This window comes from Equus caballus, chromosome 1, assembly GCF_041296265.1.
Source record: "Equus caballus isolate H_3958 breed thoroughbred chromosome 1, TB-T2T, whole genome shotgun sequence".
NCBI lineage: Eukaryota > Metazoa > Chordata > Mammalia > Perissodactyla > Equidae > Equus > Equus caballus.
Window position 1 is genome coordinate 39,403,434 of NC_091684.1, and position 13,236 is coordinate 39,416,669.

Sequence of the window (13,236 nt, forward strand, 5' to 3'; positions counted from 1 at the left end):
GTATCAACTTAAAACTTTTCTACAAAAAATATGATTTGTATTAGTCTCTAAAGTCAATGATAATAATTTGAAACTCAACCAAAAACTATCAAAGAAAGGCCAAGGGAAAAGGAATGGCTCATGTTATTTCCCCAGATTAAAATGTCCTTCCCTTGCCGTTCTCTGCTTGGTAAACTTCTATTCATCTTCAAGACCCAGTATGATGTTACCTTCTTTAATCCATCTCTACAACCACTCAGGCAAATTTCATCATATCCTCCTCTGTCAGTGTTCCTTCTTAGCGCTCTTCAATAGCACTTAGTCCATAAGGTAGGATCAAACAGGGTAGTCAGTTATTTAACTGTCTTACTAGATTCCTCACTCCTTGAGGCTGGCAACCAGGTCTTAGTTATGTTTCTATCCTCAGTGCTTAGGCAAAGCTTCCCAATACTGAATGCTCCCAATAAATGGGTTTTAAATATACATTAAAAAAATAATTTTATCTTCAAAACTTTAAATGACATAGAATATTTATCTATCTCATATGCAATGTGAGAATCTCTATATTATCCAAGGTGATTCAAAGAACCCTAGACCCACTGCATATTAAGGAAACTCACTGTGAGTTATCGAGATTTGGTGACAGAACTATTAAATGGGTAAAATTTCAAAAAATACTATTTAATAAAATTCTTATAAGAATGAGGGTAAACAATCATCCTTATTTTCTCTCTTGTGGGATTTCCTATATCTGACCACCAAGTTTGTTTATAGTAATAGATCTGTTGTTTGAGATCAATATCATTTTGAGAAGAGATTAATATCCTTTGGGGATTTAATCTCCCAAAAGAATTTCACCTCTCCTCAAAAACCTTTACTTTTCCTTTCCACAGCTGAGAGTACATAGAGCTAATTGTACAGCAAGCTACCCAAAACAATTGATTAAATTACACTTGCAATTATTATTTGGTAATTGATGGTCACTGATAAAGAGGGTAAAAGAAGTGGACTACATTACCAAATACCCACCTCTACTTCATTCTTGGAAATTTCAAAACTTGTTGATTGAGGTTCAATTTCAACTCTGCCAGGATCCGTTGAACATGGCTTAATATCCATGGTTTGTTTTTCCTAAAGTAAGGAAATGTTAAAACAACAAATCATTGGTCCTGAAAATATATTAAAACATTTCACATAAAGAATATAAAAATCAAGATTTCGGTGGACTAAATAGTGGAAATGATTAAAGGCTTCTTCAATGACCAGGTAACTCTCCTTCCTCCTCTCTTTCATCCTAAGAGACTCAGGAAAAGCTGGGCAACTTTCTAGCTTCTTCTGAGTCTGATCAAAAAGAAATGTGAAAGATTACTTTCAACTACCACAGTATTTTACATATATTCCCTCATTTTACTTTCATTGCAACTCTCTGAGATAGATTTGGCAAGAATCATTATTCCTACTTCTCAGATGAGGTAAGAGACCTAGAGATGTCAAATGACATAGCAAAGGTCTGTACTGAGTTGCAATCTGAACCCCAACAATTGCTTTTGATAACAGAGTTCTGAAAAGCTAGAGGCTTCTTGGGAATGTGACTATACCATTAGAGTAGAAAATAACACATTGACAACTAAACCTTTCCTTGCAGCACACTCTTCATCCCACTTTCTAGGTCATAGGGTATGTTCTATTCCTAAACTCTACTTAAGGTGTCTATGAAGAAATATCACATTACATTTTTAAATTTGATAAATTCCAAGGTGGGCCTTCTCACCATTACCAGCAAAATCAAAAGTTAAATATGTCACCTACCAATTATTGCCAAATAAGAAAGATTCTATTGAATTTGTAATGGAGAAAGCAACTAGCATGTAGTGACTTCCACTATGGTTAAGAACTATGCTAACTGTTCTACAAATACTCTCAATTGATTTTCACAACTCTACTAGGAAGACATTATTATCTGTTTTAGATAGTTCAGAAATGCTAAGTAATTTTCCCAAAGGTCCCAAAACCACAGTGACAGCAGCTGATACCTAGTTTTTCTAACTTTTCAGTCTGTGCTATTTACACCACATGATAATACCTGATTTTTGAGCAGTCTTTCTCTTAGAATCATGAAGTCTTTTGATGTAAGAGACAGACACACACACATTTCTTTTCCTATTGTCTGAAGGCTCGAGAGCAGCAGATTTTTCAGCACAGATCATTTATTCTGGGAAGACTAGCTTCAGATGAACTCTGATTCATTTAACTGGGAAGTAGCTATCTGTGAAATGCAATCCTCTCTTCATCCATGGTTCCCAGATCCAAGGTAACATTACAAAAATAACTCCTGAATGACTCACGTCTCCTTATTATTATGCTTATTTTCAAAGAACAATTTGTATCTTAATACAATAAACTTAGTGTGCCTCAAGTATTTAAATATTACCAAAAGTTCAAGTTGAATCACATTTCTACATTTTAAAGGTAGATTAGACACTAAGTCACAAATTTTCTAATATTCTACCAGGGAGATATGACTACAATACTGGAGAAAGCGCTATTTCTCAGGCATTGACAAATCAATCATAATAATAACTCTGAAAACTCAGAATTCACATGAAATATCCAAATAATATTTACAACTCTGATTCCTCTCTGGTGTACTGAAACTTACTTTACCCTTTCAGAATTAAGCTGTTAAATAATTTTGAAAAATTCCTATGTTCAATTAAAAAAAAAGGCATTGTACAAGAACAAGATTTTACTCACAGTTTTCGAAGCCTCTGATGTGATCTTTTTCAATTGGTCAATTTCATTATCTTTCTGTACATTACTAGAAATCAGTGCTTTCAGCTGTATTTCTAATGCTGCAACCAGTTGATCTCGCTCTTCTCGCCACTTTTGAAGGTTACTATCTTTCTCTGACAGCTGTGCTGTAAGTATATCCTAATCAGAAAATAAAGAAAATTTTAAAGTAAACCTTGAAACATTATGAATCTAAGACTTTTTTGAAATTTTTATTATAAATAACACCTAAATACAACTGTGAACAAGATGTATAACAAATTACGTAGTTAAGTCTAGATAAAATATTTGCTTATAAAACATAATATATAATGCCTTTATATACATTAATGTCCACATGATATATTTATCCCTAATCCACTTCATTCCAAAAATTAGCTTATTGGTCACTTCTTTCAATAAACAATTACAGTTTTTAACCTAATACCAGCATTTTCCTCATATTTGGGAAATGAGAAGGTAAAACCACAGTAAAACAAATGACAAAACTAACAGCAACAAACAACAGAGAAATAAAAATTAAAAATACTATTTTCAATGAGTTCAAAAATCATTAAGTACTTACTGGCAAATTAAAGAAAATTTGTGTAAGACCTAAACATGAAAAACTACAAAACATTCCTTAAATAAATGTAGAGATAATCTGTGTTCAAGGTCAAAAGACTCAGTATCGTTAAGATGTCAGCTCTGCCCAAATAGATCCATAGAGTCAAGGGAATTTCAAGCAAAATCCAGGCAGCGACATGTGTGTGTGTGCGCGTGTGTGTGTAAAATGGAAAAGTTGACTCTAAAAGTTATATCGAAATGCAAATGATCTAGAATAGCCGAAATTATTTTGAAAATGAAGAAAGCAGGAGCAATCACACTATGTCACTTCAAACCTAATAGAATAATCAAGACAGTGTGATATTGATGTTAAAGAATTCCAGAGATCAGTGGACAGAAGACAGGGTCCACAAACATATGGTCAACTGACATTCTACAAAAATGCCAAAGAAATTCATTGGAGGAAAGGACAGTATTTCAACAAATAGTGCTAGAAAAATTGAATAGCCAAATGAAAAAAAAGAAATGAACTGCAACCCTAATCTCATATGATACATAAAAATTAACCCTTGGACAATTGATTTATGACAAAAGTAGCAGAACAGTTTTTGGAAAAGAAACAGATTTTTCAATAAATATTACCAAGGACGTCAGAGTCATGGCAGAGTGAGCTTGCCCAGGACTCTCTCCCCTCCAACATACAACAAAAGAAGAGCAACCATATTCCAACAAAAAAATATCCTAATAGCAGAGAAATCCTTGGAGACCCACAGAAGCCAAACAACGGAGGGTGAAGAGGCTGGAGACCCCCTCGGAGGAGCTGGAACAGGGTAAGAGAGATCTTCGCTCCCTCCCCTAGAGACTGGGATCTCCACGGGAGGCTCTGTGAGGGAAGGGGAGCGGGGGAGGGGCCGCGAGCCTGGGGGATCACCCAGGACTCCCACAGCCGTGCAGCCCAGATGAAAGCCCTCTAATAGGGGAAAGCTTTCGCCTGGGGTGACCTCAGCAAGCCAAGACCCCAGGAGAGCAGACAGCAAGAGCTGATCAGGAAAGCACTAGAGATGGTGCCCCTCCCTCCCCCAACCCGTCCTGTGCGCCACCATCTGGGCTGAAGGCAGAGGGCTCAGAATACGTGGCTCTCAACCCCCATCTAGTGGTGACAGGCTGTAACTGCAACCGAATAATATCACCATGGGGAAGACCCGTCCTTCTTCCACCACCCATCAATTCATCCAATCTCCAGACCAGCGGGAAAACAAGCACCCAGAATTATGCCCTGAGGACTCAGAAATAAGTAAACTAAATAAAAATGAATTCAGAATAGCCACAGTCAAAAAATTCGAGGTAAAGGAAAACAGAGAGAAAAAAGTCAATGAGTTCTGGAGTTACTTCACAAAAGAAATTGAAACTATAAAGAAGAATCAATCAGAAATACTAGAGATGAAAAATACAGTGGATCAGATAAAACAGAATACGGATTCCCTGAGTGCCTGTGTGGATGCCACAGAGATGCAAATCAGCATAATCGAAGACAGACAGGTTGAATGGCTCCAGACAAAGGAAAGGAGAGAATTAAGAATAAAAAGGAATGAAGAGAATCTCCAAGAAATAGCCAACTCAATGAGGAAATGCAATATAAGAATAATTGGAATCCCCGAGAGTGACGAAAAGGGGAATGGAGCAGAAAGTGTGCTCAAAGGAATAATAGCAGAGAACTTTCCAAATCTAGAGACTGAGAGAGAAATACGTGTGGAGGAAGTTTTCAGATCTCCTAGATATGTCAATGTAAAAAGACCTACTGCAAGGCATATAGTAGTAAAACTGGCAAAACTGAATGACAAAGAAAGAATACTCAGGGCAGCAAGGCAGAAGAAAATAACCTATAAAGGAAGCCCTATCAGACTTTCAACAGATTTCTCTGCAGAAACCTTACAAGCTAGGAGAGATTGGAATGACATATTCAAAACTTTAAAAGATAATCTTCAGCCAAGAATACTCTATCCAGCAAAAATATCCTTCAGATATGAGGGAGAAATTAAATCTTTCCCAGACAAACAAAATCTAAGGGACTTTGCAGCCACGAGACACCGCCGCCCCCCCCCCCCCCCCGCCCTTACAAGAAATCCTCAAGAAGGTCCTCATATCTGAAAAAAGAAAAAAAGGGGAAATGGGTCACAAAACACAGAGTAAGGAGACAAATAGAATCAGAATAGGATAGCAAATATACAACTATAGCATTAGGAGAAAGGGAAGGAAAACACCAAAAACAAAGACAATCTTAGCACTTTAACCACAAACTCACAACACAAGTTGGAATAAGAGATGACAAGAATAACTTACGAGGGAAGGAGGAAAGGGACTGAATCAGTTTAGGCTAAGGAAATAAGAGGCCATCAGAAAACGGACTATGTTATGCACGAGATTCTGAATACAAACTTCAGGGTAGCCACTAACCTTAAAAACAGAACAGAAACACAAAAAATAAGTAAGGAAGTAAGAAACTGCAGATGTCAATGGGTAGGCCAAAACACACAGGACAAGAAACACAGGTAATGCAGGAAAACCGTAAAACAAGTGACAGAATGACAGCATTAAGTCTCATGCATCAATAATCACCCTTAATGTAAACAGATTGAACTCTCCAAATAAAAAGACACGGAGTGGCAAGATGGATTAAAGAACAAGATCCAACAATCTGCTGCCTCCAGGAAACACACCTCAGCTCCAACGACAAACACAGGCTCAATAAATATTACCAGGTAATCCACATTTTACAAAAAAGAGCCTTGATTCCTATCTCACTCCAACAGAAAAATCAATGCTAGCATCTAAATATGACAGGTAAAACCCCAAACCTTTCAGGAAATAACGTAAGAGAACATCTTCATGTCTTTGGCATTCATAAAGGAAAACACTGAGAAAATAAACTAAAATAAGTTAGAACTTCTATTCATAAAGAGGAAATAAGAAAGTAAAAAAGCAAACTTGAGATTGAAAGAAGGTACTTGCAACACATTATAGACAAAGGGCACCTATCCAGAAAGCATGAGGAATGCCTACTTATCAACAAGAAAAAGCTAGACAGTCCTGGAGAAAATAGGCAAAGAACTTGTATAGGCAGAGCCAATAAATAAATGAAACATCTTCACCTCATTAGTAATCAGGAAAAAGAACATTAAAACCATAAAAAATTACTGACAATACCATCGACTACAATACTAATTGGAGTATAAATGAGTACAACTACTTTGAAAATCAGTCTAGCCTTCTACTAGATTTCCACATACATATACCCTATCGTCTAGTAATTTACTCTTGGCCACACATGCAACAGAAATGCATGCACATGTGCAGTAAGAGAAATGTGTAAAAATATTTACAGGAGAATTTACTCATAACATTCAAAAACAGGAAACAATTCACATATCTTCAACATTAAAATGAATGGACTGTGGTATACTCATACACCGAAATATTCAGCAATGAAAGAACTAACTCCAGCCATGATAATTATCATAAACATAATATTGAGTGAAAGAAGCCAGGCACAAACAAATGCATTCAGTATACTTCCATTTATATAAAATTCAAAAATGGGCAAAACTAAAGTCTAACATTAAAAGACAGAATAGTTAGTACCTTTGGGAAAGAAGCAGAAGAGAGGGCCTCTGGGGCGCTGGTACTATTCTATTTCTTGAACTGGATGGTAGTTAAGTGGCTTTACAATAGTAACTTGGCTTTACAATAATTCACTGAATGATATGTTTATTTTGTTTACTTACTGTGCTGTATGTTAGAATTTTAAAAATCAACAACTCATTTCTTAAATATAGCAGATACACACACCCTACGTATTACATATGACTGTAAAACAATATATGGGAGAAAGGAGGAAGCTAGCTTTCTCTAGGATTAAAAACTCAAAGTAGATTTACTTGTGGCATTGCTGCTAGAGAGACCACTGACTAGGAAAAGAAAGTAGCTCCATTTCTGGTTTGGAATTGGAGTGACCGTGAAGCCAACAGCTTTGATTTCACTTCTTGCCCCTTACTATTGCACAGGAAGGTTTGATGGGCTGTGGAACAGGAAAAGAGAAAGAACAGCAGCCTTTCCTGTTAAGACAGATGGAGCACGAGAATCCTGCTCAACTCAACACTTCCTGAAGGTACCCGAATCACATGAAGTTGGCAAATGAAATGAAACATATTGTCATCTCAGAGCTGTAGCAATCATAAGTATTAGTCTCACAAGATTTGGCATATGACAAAGAGTCAAGAGTCTAAGGAAACAAAACAACTAAATGTAATGTAGCATCCTAGATTTGATTCTGGACCCAGAAAAAGACATTAGTGGGAAAACTGGTGAAATTCTACTAAGGTCCATAATCTAGCTAATGGTACTAGAATCATATTAATTTTTCGGTTTTGATCATTGTAGTACTGTTATGTAAGATGCTAAGATCAGGAAAAGTTGAGTGATAGGTATATAGGAAGCCTCTGTACTAGTTTTGCAACTTTTTTATAAATAAAATGATTTCAAAATAAAAAGATAAAAATATTTTTAAGTATCAGTGGGAAAATCATCCTTAACTTATTGAAAATACAGGAAAGTTTAGCTGTTATCAGTAAAATTCTGTCTTAAACGAAGGAAATGCCAACAGACAACAATGTAATACTCCAAAGTTACTATTATCGTAAATAGAGAACCAGTTTTTCATTTAAAGACAATGTTAATGTGTTGTTCAATGGTTTTCCTAGGATCCATGATGTGTTTTAACTTCCTTTTTCTGACTGGCAACATTGGGTGTCAAACACACTAAGTTGTCATTTAAAACAGGAGGAAAAAAAGCTAAGATAGAATCATTGTAAGAACTACAGCTAGTCAATGTAAAATTGAAAGTTATTTCTACCTGTAGTCTTCGAGAAACTATTTAGTGGACTTAAAAAACAGTCCTGATAAAATTGGTTTATGAGGTAAAATCACACACCATGTCAATCTACAGTTTAAAATGCAAAAAGCTTTACAATGTCGAGATAACCCTGTGACAGTCAAAAGGAAGACATTTTTAAGTTTGGCATCTGGATATTGAGATGTAATTAGGTATTTTCCCAATTTGCTAAACGGACTGAAAAAAATTAAAATAAGAACATAAGTGAACTTCAAGATAAGTTGAGACGGAAAAGTCATCTTACAAATAAACTGCCTTTAAAAAAAAAGGAAAATAGGCAACCATGTAGACTGATAAGGACCCCAAGGATAAATCTAACAAACCAAAGAAAGCAGGTGAAATACATTGAAGATAAAGTATAATTGTTACCAACCACTTCATTTTGTTGCTTTAAACAACGCTCTCTGTCTTCAGCATATTTTTTCATTTCTTTGTTTCGTAGATTCTCAGCTTCTTTTGCCTGAGTAATAAGCATTATTTTTTCTTCTAACCATTTCTTTCTATCAGCTTTATATTTCTGTTCAGATTCCTATATATATAAATAGTACAAGTAATTACCACATTCTTAAGAAGTAGTCAGTCTGTTTTTATAACATTTTTATACAACCCATCACTTTTCATCGTTTTTAAAACCTAAAAATAAGTGGTTTTCCTTAAATAATGACAAGATCAGAGTTTACTTCAGATTATAAAAAGAACATTGTTGATTTGCTTTCCTAAACAGTAGTTCCTTTATAAACTCCGTTTTGCTATGAGGTCCACTCAAGGACTTTCCTTCATCGGTGAGCTCAAGAAGAAATAACGATTTAAATTTCTGAGTTACAGAGACCCAAGTCTTCCTAAAAGCCAGAAAAAAAAGACTTTGCTTGTGGTGGTCATTTCTAATTGTATGGTTCCAAAAATAAAATATTCTTGGGTATTCGGGATGCCAAATAAAGAATATCTTGTGCAACAGGTCAAATATTTATTAGTTTAAGGAACATTGGGAACAGCTGAACAGAGAATATAGCTGATAGTAATTTTCAAAGTGGATTCCATAGAGACTTTGGGTTCAAAGGCAACTAATTTATGCATTCAAAATCCAAGCAAAACTTCATTTAAAACAAAAACAATAACACCACCTTAAAATATATATATATATATCCCACTGTTCCCAAAACCTGTGAAACCACTGTGCTGGATGAACTATGACAGTTCATCCCGGGATCACAAAGTTTATAATCCAAAATATGTGATTATATCATTTTAGAACAAAGTAAAACATACCAGTACGAACTTGACTCATACCTTCATAGGAACATTCCCAATATAGTTAATGTATTTTATTCCTAATTAGCGGAGTATTTACTTTGTTCTAGCTGCTTCTGGGTTTTCATAATGAAAAGGGTAAATTCTAGAATGTATAATTAACAGTTACAAAAGAAAGTAACTAATTTTTTTGTATTCTTCAGTATCTGATTATATACAGCCTGAATTTAAGAAAAACATTTAGATGCAGCCAACTTTTCAAAATCATTATGTTTTCGTCAATCAAAAACTACAGTCACAAATACAACTTTTAATAAAACGTACAAAATTTTAAGTGGTATTTAGCAAATTACCTTAAAAAAATACTTCCCCCATATGTTGTATTCTACACACAGTATGTTACAGCTGAATATGGAAAAATATAAACACAAAACAGAATATCTCTTATATAGGGTGGTTTCAAAAATATTCCAGTATCCAGATATACAACTCTATTCTTTTCCAACTTACTAAAAATTGAAAAGATTATTTACAATAATCAAAATAATTTTCTAATAGTCACCTTCTGGACAGCAGTATTTGATGTAAGAAATTTAAGGAGTAGAAAAATACATACAAAGACGTAAGAAGTGGTGATTTAAGAATTAATATATAACACATAAAACTGAAGACCCAAGCACTATATTTTCATTGGTACTTAGTACTTTGTATCTTGGGAATTTCCTCCCTATGTCAGTTGATTGTACTGAAACGTACAATGTACTGAATGTATTGAAATGTACAATATACAATATACTGAAATATACAATGTACTGAAAAATTATACATATAAACATATTAACATTTCCCAGGTACTATTCCACCCACATCTAAATTAATTATAAAATATTTACTGAATTCTCCTCTCATGATAAATACAAAGAGTAGACACATACATGCATATACAGACATAAAATCATACCTGAAACTCATCTTGAAGCTTACTGAGCTGTTTACTAAGTACATCTGTGTTATCCTCAAGTTCTTTACTTGACCTTTGATTACTTTTGGTTTCCAGATCTTTGCATTTTTCCTTCCATTTTTCCAATTCTGATTTGAAAACATAAAATTATTTTTTAAAGCGCACGCAAAAGTTATACTGTATATTTAGAGATATATATGGCATGGGATACAGACATGAATCAGCAGAGCCCAGAAAAAGAATCTTGACCAAGACAGAACTGAGACTATTCCAAGAGCTGCAATTTTGAGAGTTGTTACCAAATTCTTAGAGAAAAGAAACTACAAGGTCCTCCTAGGAACCCACTGAATAGTGTTCAGAGAATACAGTATAAATGTATGCCAATCTAATTATATAGGAAACATCAAGTAGTTCCCCCCCTCAAAAAATAAAACAAACCTGTGATGGTATTCTGAAGGATGGAATCAGAGTATTTATTGAGATAAACATGTAAGATGATACTAAGCTGAACAGAGGTGAAACTCAGTTGAAAGTTTACTCAATATCTGGGGAACATTGCAAATTATCATACAGATATTAGGAACTGTATTCCTTCTTTACTACATAGCATTTTACTTAGATAAAACAATTTTCATCACATTGGAAAATGGCAAGTGACAGGACATTCCAAAAACACACCAAATACTTTTTCATTATGAATTATTACAAATACTAAACTACTTTCAAAAGGAAAGATATCTAGAAAAATAAAGAAAATTGAACACTATGTCTTGAGATATTTATGCAATCTTATTTCACCTGTGGCTAGTCTTTCAGCTTCCTCTAATTTAGCCTCGAGCACTTGATCTTGTTCTACCTGAGTTTGTTCTTGTTCTTCCAGTGTCATTCTCATGTCTTCAATTATTTTCTCTTTAACATTTAGATCTAAAAATTTGGGGAGAACATTTTAGAAGTTAGTAATATCTACAACCAGATATCCAGTTTTTCTTGAGTTCTTCTAAAATTAAAATACTTTTATTAACTGTAATAGAATAAGAGTTCCATATAGACCGAAACTTTGTCCTGTTCACTACTGTATCCTCAATGCCTAGAACAGTACTGGCACATTTGAAGTATCAAATATCTGATGAACAGAGGGATGACTTTAAGAATGGATAGATGGATAAATACAAGGAAAAGGAATCTTTTCAGATAAAATCAATAATTTTTCACATAAAGAAACTATTAATACTAATAAACACAAATCTTAGGATTTATTAAAAAAGTTATTTGGCAAAACATTTATTTTTAGTGTTAATATTCTCAAACCAAAACTAAAACTTTTACCTCCTGAAAACAAAGAAAGGCTCAATCCCAATCTGACTTATTTTTTTTAAATCTCGAGTAATTATTTTTTCGAGAAAAATTTTCAAAGCCAAATATTTACTTCTGGTGTTTTTAAAACCAGTTCTTCAGGAATGACTGCTACTAGCCTTACCAGAATTGTTTCTGGTCTTTGAAAAATTACTATAATAATGACTTATAAACAATTCTACTTAAATCCTGTCTGCTTTCAAAGATAAAGAGGAAAGATTACTTTGTTGCCTCTGGTGAGGGCCATATAGTAGCAAGGCTCATTTCAGACACCTCTTACCAAAACTATTACTGATGTCAAAGGTGGTAAACTTACAAATGCACAGCTCAACCCCAGGTCACTAAAAATGACATTAAAAATAACACAAATCTCAAAAAAGGCTTCCTCAAAGAGCACATAAAGCAAGCTTTAAAAAAACAAAACAATAAGAAAAAATTACATGAGTAATTTTCAGTATTTCTGTCCACTGATGTAAGCTTCCAGGAGTGCTAACAAAACAGAATTCCAACTAGGATTAAAGGAGTCTTAGTATTATCATCTAAACTCTTTCTTTCAAAACGCATGATTTGCAAACATATTCAGATTATACAATTAATTTAATCATAATTTTTTTCAAAGAATCTCCTTCCTCTTACACTCTATTTTGCTCTATTTCTAGAGGACTAGAAATAAAGAGTTTAAATATATACTTATCAATTAGAAAAGTCCCAAGACACTGATGATACTTTCACTAATGGCTATGCATCTATTATTTGAAAGGCAGGACCAGTAAATGAAAAAAGAGAATTATTTTATCAGTCACTGCCTCAAATAATTTGCATTTTAAAGAATGCAGAATATGCAACAAATAAAAGAATCCAGAAATATGCAACAAATAAAACAGAAAAAAAGCAACATAAAGACAGCTATAAGATAGGTATCTCATTATGGCTATCTAAAGATAGCTATGAGTTATCATAGCTAAATTAAGTGACTGTCAAATGACGCAGCAATCAAGTGCTTAATATTCAGGGGAGAGGATCACTGAGAGCCATAGTGTCCTAGGAAGGCTTCAAGGAGGAAAGGCTTAAGCATACCATTCTAGAACAGGCAGGAAGTAGAAAGAAGGGACATCACACAAGCTAGGGGCAGAAATGACATATAAATGTCATGTAAAAACCCTGGATTAGAAATATTCACTTAGTGACTGTTTAAATTTATTTCAGAATATCAGTATATCAGACATATATAAAACAAGTACAAAAGCTTGAAACCATGTGATACCATGTTTTACTCATCACACGGGCAGTAAGTTTAAAGTTTGTTAATACTTAGTTAGCAAATTGTGGGGAAATAGGCACTCTATACGCTATTACTGTGAATATAAACTAGTATAACCACTTTAGGGAGCAATTTAGCAATATTTATCAA

At 34.2% G+C, this 13,236-nt stretch overlaps 1 protein-coding gene across 16 annotated transcripts in view; it reads right to left on the bottom strand.

The window, feature by feature from the left end:
• KIF20B (kinesin family member 20B) overlaps nucleotides 1-13,236 on the bottom strand; it is a 76,706-nt gene that overhangs the window by 9,732 nt on the left and 53,738 nt on the right. For all 16 annotated transcript variants that reach the window (XM_070224404.1, XM_070224373.1, XM_070224376.1 and 13 more), the window contains 5 exons: nucleotides 11,271-11,396; nucleotides 10,473-10,600; nucleotides 8,637-8,792; nucleotides 2,734-2,910; nucleotides 1,009-1,110 (listed from right to left, as the gene is read on the bottom strand). In XM_070224404.1, coding sequence (XP_070080505.1) covers nucleotides 1,009-1,110; nucleotides 2,734-2,910; nucleotides 8,637-8,792; nucleotides 10,473-10,600; nucleotides 11,271-11,396 — 689 coding nt within the window. The remainder of the gene's footprint in view (nucleotides 1-1,008; nucleotides 1,111-2,733; nucleotides 2,911-8,636; nucleotides 8,793-10,472; nucleotides 10,601-11,270; nucleotides 11,397-13,236) is intronic.